Source organism: Daldinia loculata (assembly GCF_022478755.1).
Source record: "Daldinia loculata strain CBS 113971 unplaced genomic scaffold F4817scaffold_28, whole genome shotgun sequence".
Lineage (NCBI taxonomy): Eukaryota > Fungi > Ascomycota > Sordariomycetes > Xylariales > Hypoxylaceae > Daldinia > Daldinia loculata.
The window spans coordinates 92,719-113,260 of NW_026054882.1; the positions used below are offsets into that span (position 1 = coordinate 92,719).

A 20,542-nucleotide genomic window follows, 5' to 3' on the forward strand; every position below is an offset into this window, starting at 1 on the left:
TGCGGGGTCGGCTGGTAGGTTTGCTTCTATTAGGATATATAAATCTTACTTCCTGAGTATGTACTTTGGCAGTTGTACCTTGTTGCCTAGGAGATCTGTTTCTAGTACCTTGGGAGAGCATAGCGACGTCGTCAACAATGACATTGTCGTAGGAGATAAGACGTACGCACATCTTCTCAATGATGGCTGCCAGCGCATAATAGGGCCTCATATCAATATCTTACAAAATTAAGCAATATAATTCAAAGTCTTAACTACGCAAGGTGTTAAAGAGATTAAATACTAAACAGACGGTAAGTGTTATCACAGGATCTTTGTTGTAGGTAAGCAAACTAATGGTTGACAAAGGCATTATCCAAGGACGAGGAGATAACAGGAAACAAGCCCCCCATACGATATCCCGGGGCTACTTTATAAGCCACAAGAAGACCCCGGGTTTGATCGTCCCGTCTTTCTTCACCAAGCAGTCACTTGACCTAAAAGCATTTTACTTGAAACCATACTAGTTAAGCCATCTCGTGTTGAACAATCGTGCTGTTCGCAGCTGTCTTCCGGAAATCACCTCTTGGTTTAAGCCAATTGAGATAATGGATACCTCTACGCCGCCATGTTCATGCACCACCCAAGTCACGAGACGCAAGAGTATGTTGCGCAAGTTCCTGGCGTTGCGAAAACCAACTATAAAGCGAACTCGATCCGGAAGGTGCTCGGAATGTAAGATAGCACCGCATCGTGAAGGCCAGGTGTTAGATCAGCTTCCGAAGGACGTTGAACAGCTCGCGGGGAGGACAAATACTCGGCAAGATGTGAGAGGATACGATGCCGATAACATAGCGTGTCGCCTCTCGATTATTTCGATGGTTGCCAGGTTTACCCATGGCTTGGAGCATGAAGAAGAGGTTGATCTTGCTGAGAGGGTCTATACACAGCTCAAGATGGAGGGCAGCCCGTTAGTCGATATGAGGTGGGTAGGCGGCTTGGATCAACTCCCAGATATGGTGTTTGAGCACCTCCATACGGTTATGAAGAACCAGCTCGGATCGTCTTATAGTTTTGACGATTCTAGCGAGTAAATCTTCATTTAGTCGAACTACGAAGATGGTAAGTACCCTGGGTAGGTACGTTTTGTATTTCTTGCCCGGTAAGGGTAATGATGTAGCATTAGAGTAAGTATTGATTTGAGCTTCAAGCATATTAAGTATACCATCAGCATATCGTTATGTGTGTTACCGGTCTTAACTTAATAAACTAATTTTTATTATTTAAATTGGTCCCGATATTAACACACAACCCTCAAATAGCTCTAAACTAAACCAAGATGATGGATGGATCGAGCTAACATACAAACATGTACTATAGCTGGAGAGTTTCAGTACTATCAGCTCTTATTGCAGTACACTTATAGTCCCGCGTAGTCGCCGTCAGCCAAATACCTATCATGTCGACGGTTGAGGCTCGACTTGTGCCTTCTTCGCGGGCCTCATCATAAAACTTTCAAGACGATTTCCATTGTCGAGAGGGACCGTATCTATTAGGTCAAACCCATGCTTCGCATCTAATGTACGAAGATTTCGTGTCAGCTTTGCAATACTACAATTCTATAATTTTCACAGTTATATTTCGATTGAGCCGAATGATAGGGTCGTCACACTTACTACTGAGCGTTAGCCACTGTATACCCTACGAAGGCAATTTTGAGACCGTTCTAGAAAGGGAGTTCCAAAATAGCAACACGGGATGTTTTCATACATACCAAAGAGGAGCTCCAGCTGGGCTGGCTGCAAGGAAAGCTTCGAGACCTGCGTCGTCGACTCTAGCTATGCCCCATCTCAGCAGCTGCTTACCCGCGCCTTTCCCCCGAGAATCCTTTCGAACACCCAGAATATCCAGGTACCAATGCGGACGGCTCTCCATGATCTGCTTGTGCATTTTCCCTATGGTCCCGAAGAATTCTTCGACACAGGCCAGGTCAGCATCTTCTGGCCAACTAACGGCTGCCGGTGGCGGAGGGGGGGATGCCGTCGTGAAGAACTCCCGCCATATTCCAAATGCGATGATCCTTTCCGGTGTCGAAGAACTTGGGTCAGTCAAAACCAAGAAATGCTCGGTTGGTTTTTGCAGGCCAGAAGCTAGCGGGTCCAACCAAAACTTTCGCACATGTTCTGGATTTGAGTTGAAGACTCGTCGAGTGACAGGGTGGTCACCGAATGCATCGAAATAGACGTCTATGAGGGATGGGATGTCCGAATGAGCTGCCTCCCGTATTTTGTACGACATTTTGGTATTGGAAAGTGAGCTATGATACTCCGGTATTAACACTGAGTCGCCGCAATGATAGAGGTGACAAGGAAAAGGGGTTTGGTGAGCGTGAGAGAAGACTGCGATAATTAGCAATGTTCGCTTAGATAGGCTTGACTTATTGTTACCAAATTCTTCAACCGTTGATGTGTTGTGTTTATACTTCAAAGCTATCGCATAAGATTGAATCTTAACAGCTATTGGGAAACTGAGGACTTATAGACTTATAAGTATACTGCGATTGAACCCGATGAACGTAGGATCTTGAATATGACTCACCGGCGGGACGCTTCTGAATATAGCAATGCATATGCTATCGGCAAAGACCGAGTCCGATTCAACAAGGTACGCTTGCACAATATGGATCCTGAGACATACGCCTTACTAGCCTATATTATCGTTTATAGCAACTAACCGCAACCATTACGTATTCGGTACGATACCAAGGCGCAGCTATACGACTCGTACGATGTGAGACTTATTGATAATGGATGTTTGACTCCTAACGCCAGGTTTAAACAAGACTTACTACGAGAGGAGAAACAGCAGGGAGTGGTTTACCAATTCTTAGTTCTACGTTTATCTGATAGCCTTTTGACTTCATGAATAATCTAGCTATCAATTCTACTCAGAGAATGCGATACCGTGATTTCGTATGAGGAACGGATGCCGCGGACCCCGCAGCAAAATGAGGGGGTTCTTTGGACCGTCCAGAATACTTTACTATGAATCATATAGGTTAGGAGCAAACACGAATCTTCCTATCTAAAGAGCTACACTCTAGAGATTATGGAGCTTCGGGATTCAAATTCATGGTACGTAATCATCATAGCCGCTATAGCGAGGTCTGGCCCGTCTGGGCGACCAAGTCTGATAGAAAAGGGCATTTCTCATCTTCGAAAGTAATGCCGGACTCTTAAGGCTTACTACTCTATAGCGTTATTCAAGACAGCAAATAGACTGACGATCTCCTAGTTTCGTGAGGGGCTTTGGTTGCACTTTGATCTAGCGTCAGTCTAAAACTTCCCCAGATCTTTGCCAAGGTGAGAACATCCGGGCAAGTGGTTAGCTAACCTATTCAGACCACGGCAATGCATGTATTACATAGTGCATAAGGTTCTCTACCTAAACATGTGCTTGAAGCCACATACCGGTGTTCTGGTAGAGGAGAAATAACTACGTTGCTTCTGATTGGAAGATACAGCTTAGACGCATCGCCGCTTAAATAGGGTGGTGACGGACTAGGGAATATGGCCGGATCTTGCAGGTTCCCTTCTGGGCCATGCTGATAATACCCTAAATCCGGGGTATTGACAACTGACTGCTAAGATGCTGCATCTTTAAATGGATAACAGAGCCCAGATAAAACCCTGAGAGGGTGTTCTTTCGTCTCAAACTTCACTATCCCCTAAGTCTCATGATGACTTGGTTCTTACCCTTCTTATCAGTGAACTTCTCGGCACTGATCGGTGATGTTGTGTCATCATCATCACCATCGCTTGTTGAGAGGACATGGAATAACACCCAGTATGGTTGTAAGTGCTATATAGGTGATGATTGCTGGCCGAGCAATGGCTCTTGGGCCAAACTGAATTCAACTGTGGACGGAAATCTCCTGGTGAACATCCCTCCGGGTGCATCTTGTCATAACGTAAGCAATCCTAAAAGTAAGCTCGGGGATATTTAAATAGCCAGTGAGAGGAAGCATGCTGACTTAAGTCGCCTAAGACATTTGATGGCCCTCTTGGTACGGTTCCGACCTATGATGCTGCCGCTTGCGCAGAGGCGACGGATAAGTGGCCTGATGAATCATGGGCGTGAGTTTTCTAGTCGAGTCTAAGACGATATACTGACGTGGAGGCATAGCGTCGAGAAACCAGCAGCAGAATTATGGACGTATTTCACGAATGATACTTGTCGTCCTACTGGTAACCCTGCCGCGCCTTGCACCCTTGGCTACTATGGAGTGTATGTGATAACGGCTCAGTCTAAAGACCATATCAAGGCAGGCGTGGATTTCGCTAGGGAAAATAACTTGCGCCTGATCATTCGAAACACGGGTCACGACTTTATCGGACGTAGCACTGGCTGGGGCGCGTTGATTATTAATACGCATAGCTTCCAAGATATCGAGTTCACTACCGAGTACAGCGGACCCGGTGATTACAAGGGAGGTGCCGTAACAATAGGGGCGGGAGTCCAGGGTCGAGCGCTGCTCACTCGAGCTCACGCTCAGAATCCACCCGTGACGGCCTTAACAGGAGAATGTCCAGTAAGTAGATGATGTGTAAGACAAGAAATAGAAGCTAACGAGCTGATAGACTGTTGGCGTTGCTGGTGGACTTGTCCAAGGTGGCGGTCATGGACCGCTTACGCCACTGTATGGACTGGTCGCTGACACTGCATTGTCTTTTGATGTGTTGACAGCGGACGGCGAATACCTGACTGCGAATTCGGAAGAGAATCCCGATCTCTTCTGGGCCTTGAAAGGAGGCGGACCGTCTGCCTTCGCTGTTGTACTTTCGGTGACCCTTAAGACGTTCCCGGAACAGAAGGCAGCCGGTGTCTTCATCAATATCAATTCAACGCTTACCAACGATGCAGATGTATTCTGGGAAGGCGTCAGGTCATTCCATAAGTACTCAAACGAAATCGTGGTGGCTGGTCTTTACGCTTACTTCGAACTTATGCCATTGCGCTTGCATGTACAACCTATAGTCGGAGTTGGGAAGACTTCAGCGGAAGTGGAGGCCATTCTCCAGCCTGTGTTTGACGAATTCAAAGCTAAAGGCATCCCCTACGACACAGGCAGCAAGGATTTTGATACATTATTCGATCTGTATAGTGACTTATTCGAAGACGAGACCGCCGGTACTGCGGCTCTTACGGGCGGATGGATGTTCACTCACCAGGACGTCGAAGAAAACAATGACGAAATTATCGAGGCGTTTAAGACGGTCACGTCGCCACGGGATGACTTGAAGGATCAGGGATTTATCATTGGCCACCTCTGGGATGCTGGTCTGAATACGCCGGTTTCAAACAGCGCAACGAACCCGCGGTTTAGAAAGTCTACAGATTTTACCATCGTCGGGTTAACAGTCCCGGATGGTGCAACTTGGGCCCAGAAAGAGGATCTCCAGAACGTGCTAACTAACATCCAAGATGCTGCAATGAGGAAAGCTGGTCCGAACGGATGTGCCTATGTTAACGAGGTACGTATGCATCCGATGGGTGTGAAATATAAGACTATGATGATACTGATAACTTTCATAGGGAGACCCGTATCAACGTGATTGGCAAGATCATTTCTGGGGCTCGGAATATGCGAAATTGCTGGAAACTCGCAAGAAGTGGGATCCTCACGGTGTCTTCTACGCTGTGTCAACTCCGGGAACTGAGGACTGGGAGGTTATTGAATACGGTACAAGATTATGTCGAAAGTATTGAATGACTACCTGTGCTTATCAACTCTGGGTTTGTGCGTTGAACGGCGAGTTGAGTGTAAGTAGACGATAGAATGGTAGAATAAGAGGAATAAAGACTACTAGAAGTTGCAGCGCGTATTGCTTCACTCATGTTGATAACTTGTTGCTCAGCCTCCATGATTGAGCTTTTTCGATGCGTCTGTCCTATGGATTGAACCAGACTAGTGCATTTTATTTCGAAGGGGGATTATAATGAGAATCGTATTCTGGTTGTATAAGATAAGGGATACTAATTCATTTCTACTCGAAGCACAGCCAGATGATTTAAAGTTTGACGCGATATTTAAAATATCTGTTGAGACATTGCATAAACGATACTATCTGTGCAACCATCGGTGCACGTGACGTCAGTGTATGCAAATCTTGATTTATTTATGCAGCTACCCGATCGGGGAGATCCTCACCCAAAGCTTCCACTAAGCAGAACCCCACCATCGACATCCATCAACGTTAGAACATCGCACGAGGGTAATAAATTATATGAGCTGCAACACAAGGATATAAAGTGACAGTGGTTACCTACCGTAATTCAAACAAGTCTTCTTACGGACTGTCATTTCCTCTATTCCTAAAGTAGAGAAATGCGTGAGCCGACTTGAACTAAACTTCAACGTCGCGTCCAGACCACTGCGACCCTTCGAGATATCTTGCTTGATATTACGAGATAAGAGCTAGCCTATAACTTTTATCGAGCACAATATGACAGACCTCGAGGCGTCTGTCCCTAGCTTGGGAATGTCTACTGACATCCGAGGCGAGTTGAAGAAACCTAAGAAGAAAAAGGTGCTCCTTATGGGAAAGAGTGGTTCGGGCAAGTCGAGCATGAGGAGTATTATATTTAGCAACTATATCGCCAGGGATACTCGACGCCTGTAAGTTACAACTCTGCTTCCCTTGTCATTTAACTATGGAAAATTAATTTGCGTGTCATATCAGCGGTGCGACGATCGATGTCGACCTCTCACACGTCAAATTCTTAGGGAACTTAACCTTGAACCTTTGGGACTGCGGTGGCCAAGAAGCTTTTATGGAAAATTATCTATCGCAGCAGCGTGTACACGTCTTTTCTAATGTTGGGGTGCTTATATACGTCTTCGATATAGAATCTCGAGACGTAGACCGAGACATGGCCACATACGTATCCATCATCTCCGCCCTAACCCAGTATTCGCCTACCGCAAAAGTCTACGTGCTAATTCACAAGATGGATTTGATCACCCCACATGCCCGAGAGGCTGTCTTCGTCGACCGCGTTCGGCTAGTCAGACAGAAGACTGCCGAGTTCATCCAAGGGGCAGGCTACATGGGCGAGTTAGATCTTATCCCCTTCGCGACCTCTATATGGGACCAGTCGCTATACAAGGCGTGGGCAAGCATCATCCACGACCTTGTGCCAAACCTATCCGTCATCGAGTCGCAGTTAGGCTCTCTCGGAGTATTGATAGAAGCCGAGGAGCTGCTATTGTTCGAGAGAACGAGTTTCCTTGTCGTGTCAAACTGGACGTCGGAAGAAGGCCAGAACAACCCTACGGGAGATCGACAAGAGCGTATCTCAAACATCCTCAAGCATTTCAAGCAAAGCATCAGTCGCTTTACCGGTACTCCCCGCAATGCGGAGCAGTTTACTCTGATGGTAAGTAGTTGCATACCCAGCTGTACACTTCTGCTCGAGTAGCTTGGTGTCGGCTTGAAGTAATAGAATACTAGCGAATCGCTAACGAAATAACTGTAGGAACACAAAGCGGGATCTAGATTCTCTATGTTTGCTTGCAAATTCACCACCAATACCTACCTCATGGTTATTCTCCCACCCGGAGAGGCGAGGTTCAATTCTGCCAAGTTGAATTGTCAGATTGCCAGAGAGAGCTTCAAGTTCCTAGATGGACCTGTGACTCCAGGCCAGACCTTTAATTAGTAGCCCGAGCCAGACGAGCGAAGCCATGCGTACCTTCTGAGTTATTCGACTTCGAGTACCCTTTGTATTTGCTCCTCACGTCTCCGCTATGCATTTCGACATATCACTATAATCAACGAAAACTGATTAGCTTCCACTATAGCACTGCAAACTTCAAGTCGATTACTCCTGTCTGATCGCATACAATGAGCCAGTGAGTTCTCTGGACACAAGCGACCTCAGCGACAGGGAATCTTAGTCTACAATATCCCACTGATATAAAATTGCCGATAAGTCTAATGTCAAGACCCGCTACATTCTTCGGCCGCGGGACATAAATTTTACCAAATCCAGGACATGATGCCTCAATATGGCACCACCCTTAGTGTAAGCTATTATGAGCGATGTTTTTCTTGGCGAGAGCTGTGATAGTCGCATCTCATATAGTCAAGACACGTTTATCAGTTGCGATGATTTTATTGGCCTCGAGGCCGACTCCGGGAGAGGTAGTAGTTTAGGCGCGGCGGTCTGGTCCCTGACGATCGGCAGACGTCCTGAATTAGGAAGGTTAGTCGTCGCAGCAAGCCAACCAATTAAAGCGTCAATTACGTGGTATGCCATGCACGATTTTGATGAAAGGGTAGCTAATACCCGCGGACGTAGATCGATTTTGAATTATGTACATGGGAATTTAAAGACGTGATAGTCTTGTTCATCAAAGCTTACCCTACCGAGGGGTTTATTACTGAGTCTGTCTTAAGTTCGTAAAGTCCATTTTATCTTAAAGTGAAGATAAACTCACATGCTTCTCCCTTTCCCATGTAAGACCCTAGCTGCTGAAGATCGTCGCCCCGTCCAGATCTCAGCACAACTTTAGTACCACCCTCGACTCGTTCAATACGGCAGGTCAGACTCAGCTTCGCACTATGTAACGCAATGATTGGCATGTCTTTGATATGCTTTCTGGGCAGCACGCCCCGCTGCTGCTCGCCGCTCTCCGTGCTATCATTCTCCTATGAAAGTCTGGTTCCTTGAGACCTGCGTGGATATCTACGCTAATTGGTTTGAATGTAGTCGCTTCGGGAAGTTGGCGATTGCGGTTGGCCATGTATAACACGGGATATTAATACAAGCAGGAGAGATCGGCAGGATGTCTATATAAACTGGTCACAGACTTTAAGAACCATCGTCCATGTAAGACCTCGGATAGCTAGTTAGGTGATACCAGGTAACCTACTATATTTGTGTCTATCCGCCTGACTCGGAACGTAACGAAACTGTCCAACCTCAATATCTTCATAATGAGGTTCTCATTCACCCTCGGCGGTCTCCTATCCGCGAGCGCCGTGCTCGCCGCGCCGGCACCAATTCCGGTTGCCGAGCCCGTTCCCATGCCCATGCCCACTCCCGTTCGTAATCGCCTTACCATATTTATAAACGCAGTAACAGCTCTTTCAAAACTGACCGACGTAATTAGCCTGGCATCCCGTCCGCCTCGTCAGCTAAATCGCAGCTCGCAAGCTTGACCGTCAAGGCCGCGGTCGACGACGGAGCATACGAGCGGGACTTGTTCCCGACGTGGGACACCATCACGGGAACATGCAACACGCGCGAGTACGTTCTCAAGCGGGACGGTGCCAGCGTTCAGGTCGGCTCCGATTGCTACCCGACGAGCGGGACGTGGACCAGCCCCTACGATGGTGGGAAGTGGACGTCCCCATCCGATGTGGATATCGATCACATGGTGCCTTTGAAGAATGCCTGGATTGTACGTATTTTATATTTTTACCTGGTGTGCCGTGGTGCTTGGTTCACCGTTTAACTAACTCTATGTAGTCCGGCGCGAACAAATGGACAACTGCCAAGCGCGAGCAATTCGCCAACGATGTTGACCGACCGCAGCTCTGGGCCGTAACGGATAATGTTAACTCGTCTAAGGGTGACAAATCCCCCGACACTTGGAAGCCGCCTCTAAAGAGCTTCTACTGCACTTATGCGAGCGCTTATGTCGCCGTCAAGAGCTATTGGGACCTATCTATCACTTCGGCTGAGAAATCGGCCCTGAGTGACATGTTGGGAACTTGTTAGGTAGTCTACGATACGTGGGATGTTGAGTTGAAGGTGTTTGATGGCGCCTAGGAAGACTGGTGGCTTGTCTTCATTCCAGAGCCTACAATTTACATCAACGAAGAGAAGGCAATAAAATAAAGATAATTGATTTTCATAAACTGTGACTTGTGCCTCGCGATAAAATCATCCCTTGAGTCATCGCAATAAGAGACAATATTCTCTTAATATCCATGCGTAGCTACATCGTATCCCATTAAAAAGTAGCAGGACAACTCGTTTGGCAACCATCGCTCTATCGTTTAACGAACACCCAGCTCATCTAATCCTAACGTTGCTTTTGTGCTCATTTGTTCTTCTTCACCATGGCAGTGCCGCCCTTCTTGAACTCGGCCATATCGCCTAGTACTAATGACTTGTCCGTGTGGTCTTTGTTGGGGAACGTCGTGGCTAACACCCATCCACCAGCTCGCAACTCTGGAGAGGATCGGGAGATGAAGTCATATACGTCGTTGACCGTATGCGACGTGTTAAATCGAGCCGGCAGTCGTGTACCGTCAGGCATCTGGATTCGGATCATGATCGTGGGCTGAGAGTCGTCTACAGCCGTACTCGGCGCCGTGGACCGTGCTGCTGCTGTCGTGCTCGAAGTTGACAAGGTGGGTAGAGTTACAGCGGCAGCCGTGGCGGCGGCGGCAGATTCTCCCGGAACTGGGCTTCCTAGGCGGCGACCCTCGCCGCCGAACGGCTTGTACACTTTAGGGAGTTGTCGGTAGTTCTCGTCGTGCTGCTGAAGCTTGACATCGAGAGGCTCGTCAAGCCTAACGTTCATCAAGTGGATGGGAGCACGGCCTTGCTGTATCATGCGCAAAGCTTCGGTGTTCTCGGGATCGTCAAAGCGGCGTAGCTCTCCGTCGTCGACGCTGAAACCGTCACGCCATAGATGTAATGTTCGCTCTTGAACCTTGCCCGCAGGACGCGGACGACTAGCGGAACCGGCAGCCCCGAGAGGGTCTGGAATTGTGCGGCTAGGAGCGCCTTCGCCACCGAGAGTTTGTCCGGCGCCGCGGAAAAAGGTCGCGCTGGAAGGGCCAGCATGGGAAGAAGCCTCGGGGCGCCGCGAATTGCTACAAAGTCTAGGGTTAGCCTATCGCTAAACAAATCAAGAAACGAACAAAATTACCCCGCAGCAGCGTCCGCGAGAAGATCGTTCACGAGTTGTCTACCGTCCGTGCGTTGACTCGGGTCTTGAATAGCAAGCCCGCTCTTCTCGCCTCCAGCGTACGTGTCTCTATGCGAGTCCTCGTCTTCATCGTCGTCGTCGTCGTCACCATGATCGTGTCCGTGGCCGCCACCGAGCGAGCTTAATGTGGCAAGTCCTTTCTTCTTGGGTGCTCGCTTGGAGGAGCTGGACGTGGTAGGAATGGACTCCGGGGCGGGACGTCCATCGAGAGTGCGCGGGCCAGTATAATTGCTATAGTCCGCAGAGGCAGAAGTATTAAGAGGAGCACCTGCATCATCTTCTTCCTCGTCGGCAAAGTAGGCTTGGGCTGCGGCAGCGAGATCCCAATTATTGGCAGAAAGGTATTGGGTGGCCTAGAGGGAAAGGTGATGTGTTAGCTGAATCGAGACGATGAAGGATGAAGCTAGCTATTAGCTGCTTAGAACCGGGTCATATACCTGTTCGGTGGAAATTCCGGCCATGGCCATGAGCTCGCTCGTAAGAGCATCGTGGTCTACGCTGCTCGACATTGTGCTCAGAGAGGGTGAGGGGAACGGAAGTGGAAGAATGAAAAATTCAGGATGGTCAAATCGACTACAGAAAATTGGTTGTAGATGATAAGAGCCTCAGCTTCTGCAGCCTTGAGGAATAATCAAGTAAAGAATAAGGAATCAAATCTTTAACGTGACGTTTGCTGCTAGAAGGTACGTCCCCTAACTGTTAAATTCTTAGGCAGCTTCAGCAACGACGTCAAGCTCTCCACAGTAGCCTAATCGAGTTGAGTGGGAGTAGCGGGGTGTGCGCCTCTAATGTCTGATTAGCTAAAGCCCCTCCATCAATAAAATGACGAACAGCTGCCCTGGCAGCCTGGTTCGTACCTACCAGCTATGTTAGTTTTCCAATCAGACCAACACAGGTGGATCCCTACTGTGACGTAACTAGCCTATCTAGGCAGAATCTGTGCTAGTTCTTTACTCTGATAGGTTTAAATCTGTAACTAAATCTGTAACAACATTTCTAGCTGCCGATATTAACATAACATTAAATGTTAATGCCGGGTCTCAATGTTGAGTCCTCTCCAACCATTTCAACTTCGAAGTTCCTAGGCAGCCAAGGCATCTCCTCTTGTTAACAAATACGGCAACCAGCGACATGAGACGTTGGAGTTAAGGTGGATTATTATACCGGCATCATCTTCTCTCTAACATTTCAGCCATGTCCTCCGAAGAACCGGACCCCCTCTCGGGGTCAGGCGTCACGATGCACTCCGACAGCGAGCAATACTCAGCCGGCGAAGACCTACTGCCCTCGCCACCTTCGTCTTCCTCTCCACCCATGGTCCTCTATAAGCCCCCCACCGTCTGGTCTATGCTCCGAGGCGTAGCTATTAACCTACTATTACCATTCATCAACGGCATGATGCTAGGATTTGGCGAGCTGTTTGCGCATGAGGCCGCTTTTAGGTTAGGATGGGGAGGCACAAGAGTAAGTAACGCCATAGGATTACGAGCTATATGTAACTATTTGGACAAAGATTAACTGTGTTACATAGGTATTCCCTCTCTCCCGGCGGAGAGCACATCCTATCGGTCCAGGTATCGAAATCCGCAACCGACCTAAACCGCGACCCGATCTACAAGACCTAACTAGCCTCGAATGACGGACGAGACGGTCTGCTATTTATACACGTGTAGAGCTAAAACGATGGAATATGCCGCTTGGGCTTATGTATTGTCTCATGCAAGATTAGAAGGGGTGAGTGAATGGCAAAGAAGAAAACGAAAGGTATCATAAGATATTACTCATGTATAAACCCCCTTTTTGTAAGAAGATACAATTGCACAAAGCTCTAAATAGGATAATAATCTAGAATCCAGTGTCCCGAGACTATGCTAGTGCTAATGCCTATTTGAATATTCAACAACAGAATTGGTATCTGATGAACATTAAACAATTAAGGAAATGAATACCTTTGCTATGTGATGTGTTTATAAAGATTGCGCCTTTCATAAACACTACATAGCTAGGTACCTACCTACGTAGGTATGTAGAGGTATCAACACTAAGAAACCACAGCATATAATTATGTTGGCCGATGATACCGATAATAGAAGCTGAGATACCTGGGGTACGTAATCAAATCGGAGTTGGAGTTGGCGGAAAAAGTCGATATGGCGGGATGGACTATCCGGGTAGTACGTACCTAAAGCTCCGGGAATCCCACTACATCCGTATCGATAAGAAAAGTAACCCCCAGCGAGCCCCAGTATCGAAGTTCCATTAGTTAGAGGTTAAAAAAATTCCAATGGAATTTATATCGTAAGTGGTCGGCCTCAGCTTCTACAGCGCTCACAATTATCGTCATGCTGCCGAGCAGAGGACTTCCAAGATCAATTCCAGCCTCAGCGCTGCGGAATACCTGGTCTACTCGGACACAGGTATGGCAACATTTAATAAGTCAATATCTCATATCTTATGAATTACTAACATATCATTCTTCGTCGCCTTATAGCCGATTCGACCTTTACAAGTTTCCATACGATACTTCTCCCAGGTACAGTCTCGGTCTACGCCGTTGAGTAGAGTTCGGAATATTTCGTGTGCGCCGACGTCACTATTCGACTCCCGGACAATTGTCGCAGCTACCGCATCCGGCGTATTCGCTCAGCGCTCCGGAGCTTCGCGAAATCTTTCGTTATGGCCCTTCTCTTCTAAGAAGCAGTCGCCAATCGAAACGCAGCCCGCTTCTACCCCAGAGCCTCTATTATCAGAGCCCCCGGCGCCTGTCGATAATTACGAACGCCTCCCCGAGGAATCTTTCGCAAGTACAACTTCGACTTCCTCTCCGATAGATCACACACAGAGCGCCTTTAGCGACTCAGACCTGACTTCCGTCCTCGATATCCCCGAGCAGATAGGATACCTCAAGAATCTCGGATTGGATTTTGGATGGGGTCCGACTTCCTGTTGCGAATGGGTCGTCGAACATCTGTACATGTACACGGGTATGCCCTGGTGGGCTACGATCGCCGCGGTGGCTACCTTATGGCGTCTTGCCATGTTCTGGCCTACTTTGAGAGCTAGCAAGCACAGCGCGCTGATGCAACAACTCGAAAGGAATCCGACCTACGCCAAAGCCAAGGAAGAATTTAACGAGGCCGCGTGGAAAACTCGCGACCGCGTCGCTCAGATGCGAGCTTCGGAAAAGATGATGAGGTTAAAAAAAGAGACAGGCGCTAGCTTACTTCCCATGTTCGCTACGTTTTTGACCGTCCCATTTAGTTTTGGCATGTTTCGACTACTCCGAGGCATGGCCGCCCTGCCCGTACCCAGCCTTGAGACTGGAGGCCTGGCCTGGTTCACCGATCTGACAGTTTACGATCCCTACTACATTCTGCCCATAACTTCTATAGCCATCACGGTTTTTATGTTCAAGGTAGGCCTATTGCAAACCCCCCTTCGCTAGGACTCCCAGCTAATAGATCGTTAGCAAACAAGGGCCGCCAACATGTCCAAGGATCCGACAACCGACAATATCACCAAGCTAATGATGTACGGTCTGCCTCCCGTCGTATTCCTCAGCACGGCTTGGCTCCCGGCAGGTGTCCAGTGGTTCTTCCTAATGCTCACCACCGGGTCCATCGTACAGACGTCGGCGACTCTCAACCCAACCATCCGCCGCTTAGCAGGCCTCCCTCCTCTTCCAAACCGGGGTGGAGCACTAATCTCGACCGCCGCTACGGCTACCCCGACGTGGCAAGCACCAACACCCCCTAGCCAGAGACCCGAAAGCGACAATATAGGTGGGGCTACTAAGGGAATCACCGAATCGGCCAAAGGCCTGTTAGGCGTCGACAAGCAGAAGGAAGAATGGAAGAAGGCTCAGGCGTACGAAGAGCGCAGGGCCGCGGAAGAAAAGGAAAAGGCGTTCCGAAGGATGGAGGATCTACGCCGGAAACAAGCCGAAAAGGGAGGGTTATGAGAGCACGGTCACCAACTGACGAACGCGATGCGGCGGCAGGGATTGTATCATAGCATAGACGAAGCGTCGATGTTAAACCAGAAAGCGGCATCCGCTATCTGGAAAGACATTGGGCTACGTACACGTGTAGGGTGAGGAATACCCGCAACTGTAATTGCATTGTATATATAGGTACATCCATGTTCAATACCAAACTCCAAATAGTTCAAGTCGAGACTTCAAGGAGAGTCGAATCGCGTGCTTACCAGCTATATGTCAGTATCCTATTAGCAAACACGACGGACGTTTCTTATAAAACTTCACGTGAGTCCCAATAATGATTATTTCTAGATCTCAGGAGTGGCCTTATATTCTGTACAGGTGATTAATTAGGTTTCTCCAGCAATACTATCCTATCCTAATCGAAAAAAGTTGACCAACTTTTTGTGATCGTGCCGCGACAAAAAAAAAACCCAAAAAAACGCGTGGAGAATTACCAATAATCGCACCAACAAAGTTGTGTTGCTGTCGCCGTACCGTTCGTATCCGTAGAACGAATATAATATGTTTCTTCCCTTAGCCGCCTACTTGCGTTACTCAGGACGGCCCGAATAGCCTAGGATAAGTAGGCAGTATGTTTTCCACTGACTCTCGGAATGGGCGCTCTCTTGCTTCGAATGCTAACAAAGGGGGTATGATCCTCAATCTACCAAAACTAGCGACTTTCGCTTTGTGTCGCGATGAACTCTAAGACAAGACGATCGAAAAGAATAGAAGAGCAAACAAGACACGTCATTAAAATATATGGTTAAAATACAGTTCCATCCGAATCGATGAGGATGGGCGGCTCTTTCGTGTTGGGTCGGCTGACCTCTGCGATCTCACGACCACCCTACGTATTGCATTAGCTCTTGTTCAATACTTATACGATATAGGCATCATGAAAGCCAGATGGACCATAGCTTACCTTCCAGCTTCCCGCCTCGAGCAGCTGTGCTAGCGTCAACTCGCCACCGTTAAGATCCTTCCTGAGGGTCTTGTTGACTTCGACTAAGAGCATATCGAGGAAGCCCACCGTAACGCCTCGCCACTCGACAATCACATCGTCGCTCGGCTCGAACATAGGCGCTACCTCGATGCCCTTAGAGCCTGTCCGCCGGCAGTAGTCGCTATAGTTCTGCAGGCCACGTTCGAGGTCGTCGTTCTTAAGAGTCAATACGCCGAGGTCGATGAACAAGCCTCCGTTTCTGTACTCGGGCAGCCCCGTTAGGAGCTCCGTGCCGGCGAACTGGATCCTAAGGAGGTTCTGCATGGGCTGCATTAGAGAGTACGTGAGCCACTGCGTCAACTTGTGGAAAGGCAGTATGGATTCCCAGGGGGCGGCGCCCGAGCTTGACTGAGAATTAGGGAACGGAGAAAACCCCGGGGAGGTGGGCGGAGGTGTGTGCTGCGGCATCGCGGAGCACGGCCAAGCGTCACCAAGAGAGACGCCGTCGATAGCCGTCCGCGAAGGAGGCCAGATAGGAGCGAGCCCGGACATGAGCACGTTCCAAAGTACCGGAAGGACTACGATGGGGGACGAAGAAGCCTGTGTTGTCGGGTGCGCCAGGAGGTAGTCTGCGCATTCATAACCAGTCAGCTAATACCAGCGAGAGAAAAAAAAAAAGCCAAAAGACAAAACGCGAAGGATACATACCGACCATATTACCTGGCCGTCCGTCAGCACCGAAGAAATCCGTCTTCTCTGATAGCGCATCGCTAAGTCGTATCAGGAGCTGCGCTCTACCCTCTAAACCAGCAATCTCGTTGCCCGGACGTGATTGCATGCCCTTGGCTAACTGCTCGACGGTCAACGTTTGAAGACCTTCTTTATCCACCTGGAACTTGTTGTTCGGATTTCCAGAGAATAGCCCCTATTCGAGATACGATGTTAGCGAAATCACCATTTAAACTAACATCCACCGGCGCAGATTCATGGCGCACGAGCGCATACGTACAGCCTTAAACATCTCCAAGCTCGCAATGGCTAGGCCCTCAGATCTCCTGTAGATGCGGCCGTTCTCAGCGCTCTTAAAGCTCCATACGGTACCGGCGCCGGCGTCGAGCAGCACGCTGACGAGGAACAAATCGATTAGGCGGCGACACTTCTCGGTACTATCGACATCGTCGGGAAAAGTCGCTAGCAGGTTGGCGACCCGATCCCGCCCGCCGGCGCAGAAGTGCTGGTACCGACCATGGGGCGGGATCGACGAAAACGGGGCGTCGTAATCTCGCTGTTCTTCCTAGTCAGCGGATTCGTCACATAAGTAATAGTAGCTGCACGTCAGCGAACTAGACGTAGAGTCAGTCTGACCTTGATGATGCCGCACACAAAGGTAGCGACGTCGGGAAACTTGGCCATATCCACGTCGAAATGGTTAAGATTGTTGCGCAAGGCCTTGTCGGTCACGATCTTGGACCGCTCGCGGACGGAGCCCAGACTTCTCAGGTAACCGGCGGCATCGAGGACTGGATCCGGAGGCTTAGGTAGGTTGATTCTGGGCATGAGATGCGGCGTCATGGGAGTCATCGGGGTCATAGGAGTCGGAGGTACGCTGCCGGCCGATGCGCGATGATTGCTGTAAGATTGCGACTGTACTCTGGAATTGCTGGCTGATGAACCTTTGATGTTGGAGTTTTGCGAGTTCAAGCTGGCCGTGTCGTTTGCCCCGTTGGAAGCGGATGCATTAACTGGCTTGGGCGTCTTAGGTTTTCTCGAGAAGAGACCCATACTGGTTACAGGTCGTGTAATGTATGTACACGTTACGTATGTATGAGGTATGTATGTATGCCCAATTGCTTTTTTTGTTTTGTTTCGTTTCTTATCTCTCTGCTGTATCCCTCCACTCGTCTTGGTCTTTTCACGCGTGACGAACGCCCTTTTTTTCCTTCTTGTACGTTCTTAATTTTTTTTATTAATTTTTTTTCCTTCTGTCTTGGGTTTTGGAAGTATGTGGTTGGCTAGTTAGCAAGTTTGGGTGTAAGGATAGCCGGGCAAGTCAACCAGATTAAGCAATCAGATCGACCGGATCAGCAGCACGAACGGGGGGGAGGACTGGGAAAGACAGGAGGGGTAGGTACCCGTAACTATGAAAGCTAAGGTACTGGCTAAGGTGGGCTAAAGGTTCAATGTTGGCTAAGGGCCAAGGGCTAAGGGCTAAGGTATTATAAAGGGGGAGGGGCCATTTATTCGATTTTGGGCAGGTCTACCTTACATAGGTACCCTAGCCAAGCCAGCTAAGATAGCTATAGGTACATAAGCTCACTATTCCTTGTAGTTTCTAATGGTACCTTATTTCGACAGGGCAATCGGACAGCTTCCAGCCAAAGAGGGTGGAGAAAAAAGGCGGTTGTGGAGGAGAGATGGAAGAGAAGAAAAAATTAAATAAATTATAAAAAGTTCAGGGGGGAGGGGGGAGGGGGGAATCTGCCTGAATAAGAGAATAAGATGAGCGATGCTGCTACGCTGCTGATGCTTGTTCGTTATCCGGTTGTTTGTCTTCAAACATCAACTCGAAGGAAGAAGAGTTAAGGAATTCGACACAAGCAAAAAGTAGAATAACCTTGGGTGCATGATGCATTGCTACCTAGGGACATATACGCATGTACGTCGCATCTAAGTATGGTTCGTATAGTGATACATAGCTTGACAAGATACTTGACAAGATGTAGTATAGTGTTGTAGTATGATATAGTATGCAGACCGATAGCTAGGATAGGCAATAAGCAAAAGCCGTAGCTAGGGATCTAGAACGAAGGAATGTGATAGCGGCCCGATCGTCTACTTTCTTTTTCATCGACGGCTTCGATATAAGAAACTCCCGGTGAACAGACGTCGTATTATCGTCTACAGGTCTACTAAATACGTAGTAAAATACCTCAAAGAAGATTCCAGGAACGTATGCTTTAAGACTGCTCTTAAGATTGAAGCCTACCTATATCACAGTGTTTAAACTTTCATATCCTCAGGAGATCGATCCAGCAGTGGAGCTTCTCACCGGGATTAATCAGGGATTCATCAGGATCAGCAGGAACCGCCGAACTGGGGACGGGGAAGACCAGGGATGTCAGGGGCCAAACCATATAAACTACCTATGTATCAAGGGGGACCCGGTCTAGCTAATCTTCTGATTTGTTTCCCGTCCTTCGGACGCCGCGCACGTACATACTGCAAGGTAGGTATGTACAGAAATGTACAGCAAGGTCGATAGCTCCGTTAGGGGTTTGGCCAAGTAAATCTTCTCTTTGCCCGCGTTAAGGACCTGGGTATTTCGACCAAGATGAAACGAGAATATTATGCGTATACGTAGCAGCAAGATGATAATATTTCTATCCGACGTAATTTCACATGTTCGGTTGTCGATAGTTAATAATTATCTTCATCTCTTTCCCGGCCCGAACAATTACGGTTCCCGTATAATCGTATGAGATAATCATATGAGAGTGCGACCCCTCGATATTGTTCAATAGCGTTCCTTTTATACCTGACTTGGCTCAACTCTGGGTGGTATTCTAGCAGAGGAACGGGATGACATGCAGATATGCGACACTGCCGTAACATGGATTCGAGCTTATCGTCGGAATCTGATCTGTGTACGAAGTATGAGATATCTACTAATTGTGACTATTGTTTATTATCACCATCGATTACTTTTGTTGGTTTACGAATAGTCGTCAACTTAGCTCATCATCAACTCATTACTCCCTGTAAAAGATGCTGGCTCGGTGTCTGTTCCCCCCTGTCTGTTCTCTCTTACGCACAAACACTTTTTCTACCCGCGCCATGGACGCAATTGTTATGGCGCCATTTTGATCGTCCAATCAAAATATCCTCCCTGCGCCTCATCTTTGCTTAATTAAAGCTTCGGCACGCATTAACGGAGACATATTCGGCAACGTCATTGGGGTAAGATACTCCTCGGTCTAGAAGCGAGTCCTTACAATAGCTTCAAGTTATCGCTTACAGATTATAGCAATACTTCGGAGTCTCTTCTCCTGAGATTAAAATTTTACTGTCGAGCCTCAATCGTATGACTACTTCGGTTGGCCCCTAGCAAGTAGAATAGACCATCGTTAGCATGACAGCCATGGCGCGACCGGATCAAGCATCCGCCGGTCCCAATAGGATCGAAAGTCGAAACCAGACATTATAACTTGCGGGGAAGGATGGTAAAGCAGACCTTGGGTCCATCCTCCTCGGGCAATTATATACATGGCAGATCCAGGCGGTCGGTTCTTCCACCAAGACAGCTTAGACTAAAGACTTAGTCTCCGGCGTAGCTCAACGCGAACGCCTCCCCAAGGACGACGGCTTCGAGGTAGCGGCCACGCTGGCCCGGTACTAGGGGTGTCCGTGCAAGGAACAGACGCTCTATCCATGTTTTTCCATGCTCTCAAGTACATAAAATACCCATGTCTCGCATACTTCTGCAGGAACGGACCAGAGACCGGCCTTTAGATCTATAAATCGTCGGTTAGATCCATATAAAGCGACTGCCCGTCCATACCGAGTAGAAATCATGAACGTAGCAATTTTCATATAAGACCTAAACTCTACAATTGCGTCCAGTACT

General features: G+C 48.3%; 9 protein-coding genes across 9 annotated transcripts; 6 read left to right on the forward strand and 3 right to left on the reverse strand.

The window, feature by feature from the left end:
* The first annotated feature begins 155 nt into the window (after window positions 1-155).
* Window positions 156-1,206, forward strand: F4817DRAFT_121556 (uncharacterized protein). Its single transcript, XM_049297642.1, has one exon. It carries the CDS (start codon window positions 588-590, stop codon window positions 1,071-1,073), a length of 486 nt encoding a protein of 161 aa, XP_049158439.1. The 5' UTR covers window positions 156-587; the 3' UTR covers window positions 1,074-1,206.
* Window positions 1,207-1,632: 426 nt separating this feature from the next.
* Window positions 1,633-2,507, reverse strand: F4817DRAFT_339130 (acyl-CoA N-acyltransferase). The gene has a single exon (XM_049303508.1). It carries the CDS (start codon window positions 2,275-2,277, stop codon window positions 1,744-1,746), a length of 534 nt encoding a protein of 177 aa, XP_049158440.1. The 5' UTR covers window positions 2,278-2,507; the 3' UTR covers window positions 1,633-1,743.
* A 1,048-nt stretch (window positions 2,508-3,555) lies between these two features.
* Window positions 3,556-5,848, forward strand: F4817DRAFT_121559 (FAD-binding domain-containing protein). The gene is made up of 5 exons (XM_049297643.1): window positions 3,556-3,949; window positions 4,027-4,115; window positions 4,165-4,570; window positions 4,620-5,513; window positions 5,575-5,848. Exons 1-5 carry the CDS (start codon window positions 3,716-3,718, stop codon window positions 5,746-5,748), a joined length of 1,797 nt encoding a protein of 598 aa, XP_049158441.1. The 5' UTR covers window positions 3,556-3,715; the 3' UTR covers window positions 5,749-5,848.
* A 673-nt stretch (window positions 5,849-6,521) lies between these two features.
* Window positions 6,522-7,701, forward strand: F4817DRAFT_359091 (Gtr1/RagA G protein conserved region-domain-containing protein; the record flags this gene model as incomplete). The annotated part of the gene is made up of 3 exons (XM_049306103.1): window positions 6,522-6,658; window positions 6,723-7,419; window positions 7,519-7,701. 3 exons carry the CDS (start codon window positions 6,522-6,524, stop codon window positions 7,699-7,701), a joined length of 1,017 nt encoding a protein of 338 aa, XP_049158442.1.
* A 736-nt stretch (window positions 7,702-8,437) lies between these two features.
* On the forward strand, window positions 8,438-9,908 carry F4817DRAFT_339136 (uncharacterized protein). Its single transcript, XM_049303509.1, has 3 exons — window positions 8,438-9,089; window positions 9,158-9,448; window positions 9,517-9,908. The coding sequence occupies exons 1-3, from the start codon at window positions 8,982-8,984 to the stop codon at window positions 9,766-9,768; spliced, it is 651 nt and encodes a 216-aa protein (XP_049158443.1). The 5' UTR covers window positions 8,438-8,981; the 3' UTR covers window positions 9,769-9,908.
* F4817DRAFT_339139 (SEP-domain-containing protein) lies at window positions 9,878-11,801 on the reverse strand. Its single transcript, XM_049303510.1, has 3 exons — window positions 11,428-11,801; window positions 10,931-11,343; window positions 9,878-10,874 (listed from the first exon to the last, which is right to left on the reverse strand). The coding sequence occupies exons 1-3, from the start codon at window positions 11,497-11,499 to the stop codon at window positions 10,094-10,096; spliced, it is 1,266 nt and encodes a 421-aa protein (XP_049158444.1). The 5' UTR covers window positions 11,500-11,801; the 3' UTR covers window positions 9,878-10,093.
* A 62-nt stretch (window positions 11,802-11,863) lies between these two features.
* On the forward strand, window positions 11,864-13,111 carry F4817DRAFT_339140 (mitochondrial import protein). The gene is made up of 2 exons (XM_049303511.1): window positions 11,864-12,454; window positions 12,522-13,111. The coding sequence occupies exons 1-2, from the start codon at window positions 12,185-12,187 to the stop codon at window positions 12,627-12,629; spliced, it is 378 nt and encodes a 125-aa protein (XP_049158445.1). The 5' UTR covers window positions 11,864-12,184; the 3' UTR covers window positions 12,630-13,111.
* Window positions 13,112-13,232: 121 nt separating this feature from the next.
* Window positions 13,233-15,180, forward strand: F4817DRAFT_121803 (60Kd inner membrane protein-domain-containing protein). The gene is made up of 3 exons (XM_049297644.1): window positions 13,233-13,407; window positions 13,482-14,405; window positions 14,460-15,180. Exons 1-3 carry the CDS (start codon window positions 13,333-13,335, stop codon window positions 14,949-14,951), a joined length of 1,491 nt encoding a protein of 496 aa, XP_049158446.1. The 5' UTR covers window positions 13,233-13,332; the 3' UTR covers window positions 14,952-15,180.
* Window positions 15,181-15,738: 558 nt separating this feature from the next.
* Window positions 15,739-17,700, reverse strand: F4817DRAFT_359093 (DUF1688-domain-containing protein; the record flags this gene model as incomplete). The annotated part of the gene is made up of 5 exons (XM_049306104.1): window positions 15,739-15,822; window positions 15,898-16,547; window positions 16,627-16,843; window positions 16,928-17,203; window positions 17,284-17,700. 5 exons carry the CDS (start codon window positions 17,698-17,700, stop codon window positions 15,739-15,741), a joined length of 1,644 nt encoding a protein of 547 aa, XP_049158447.1.
* Window positions 17,701-20,542: the final 2,842 nt, after the last annotated feature.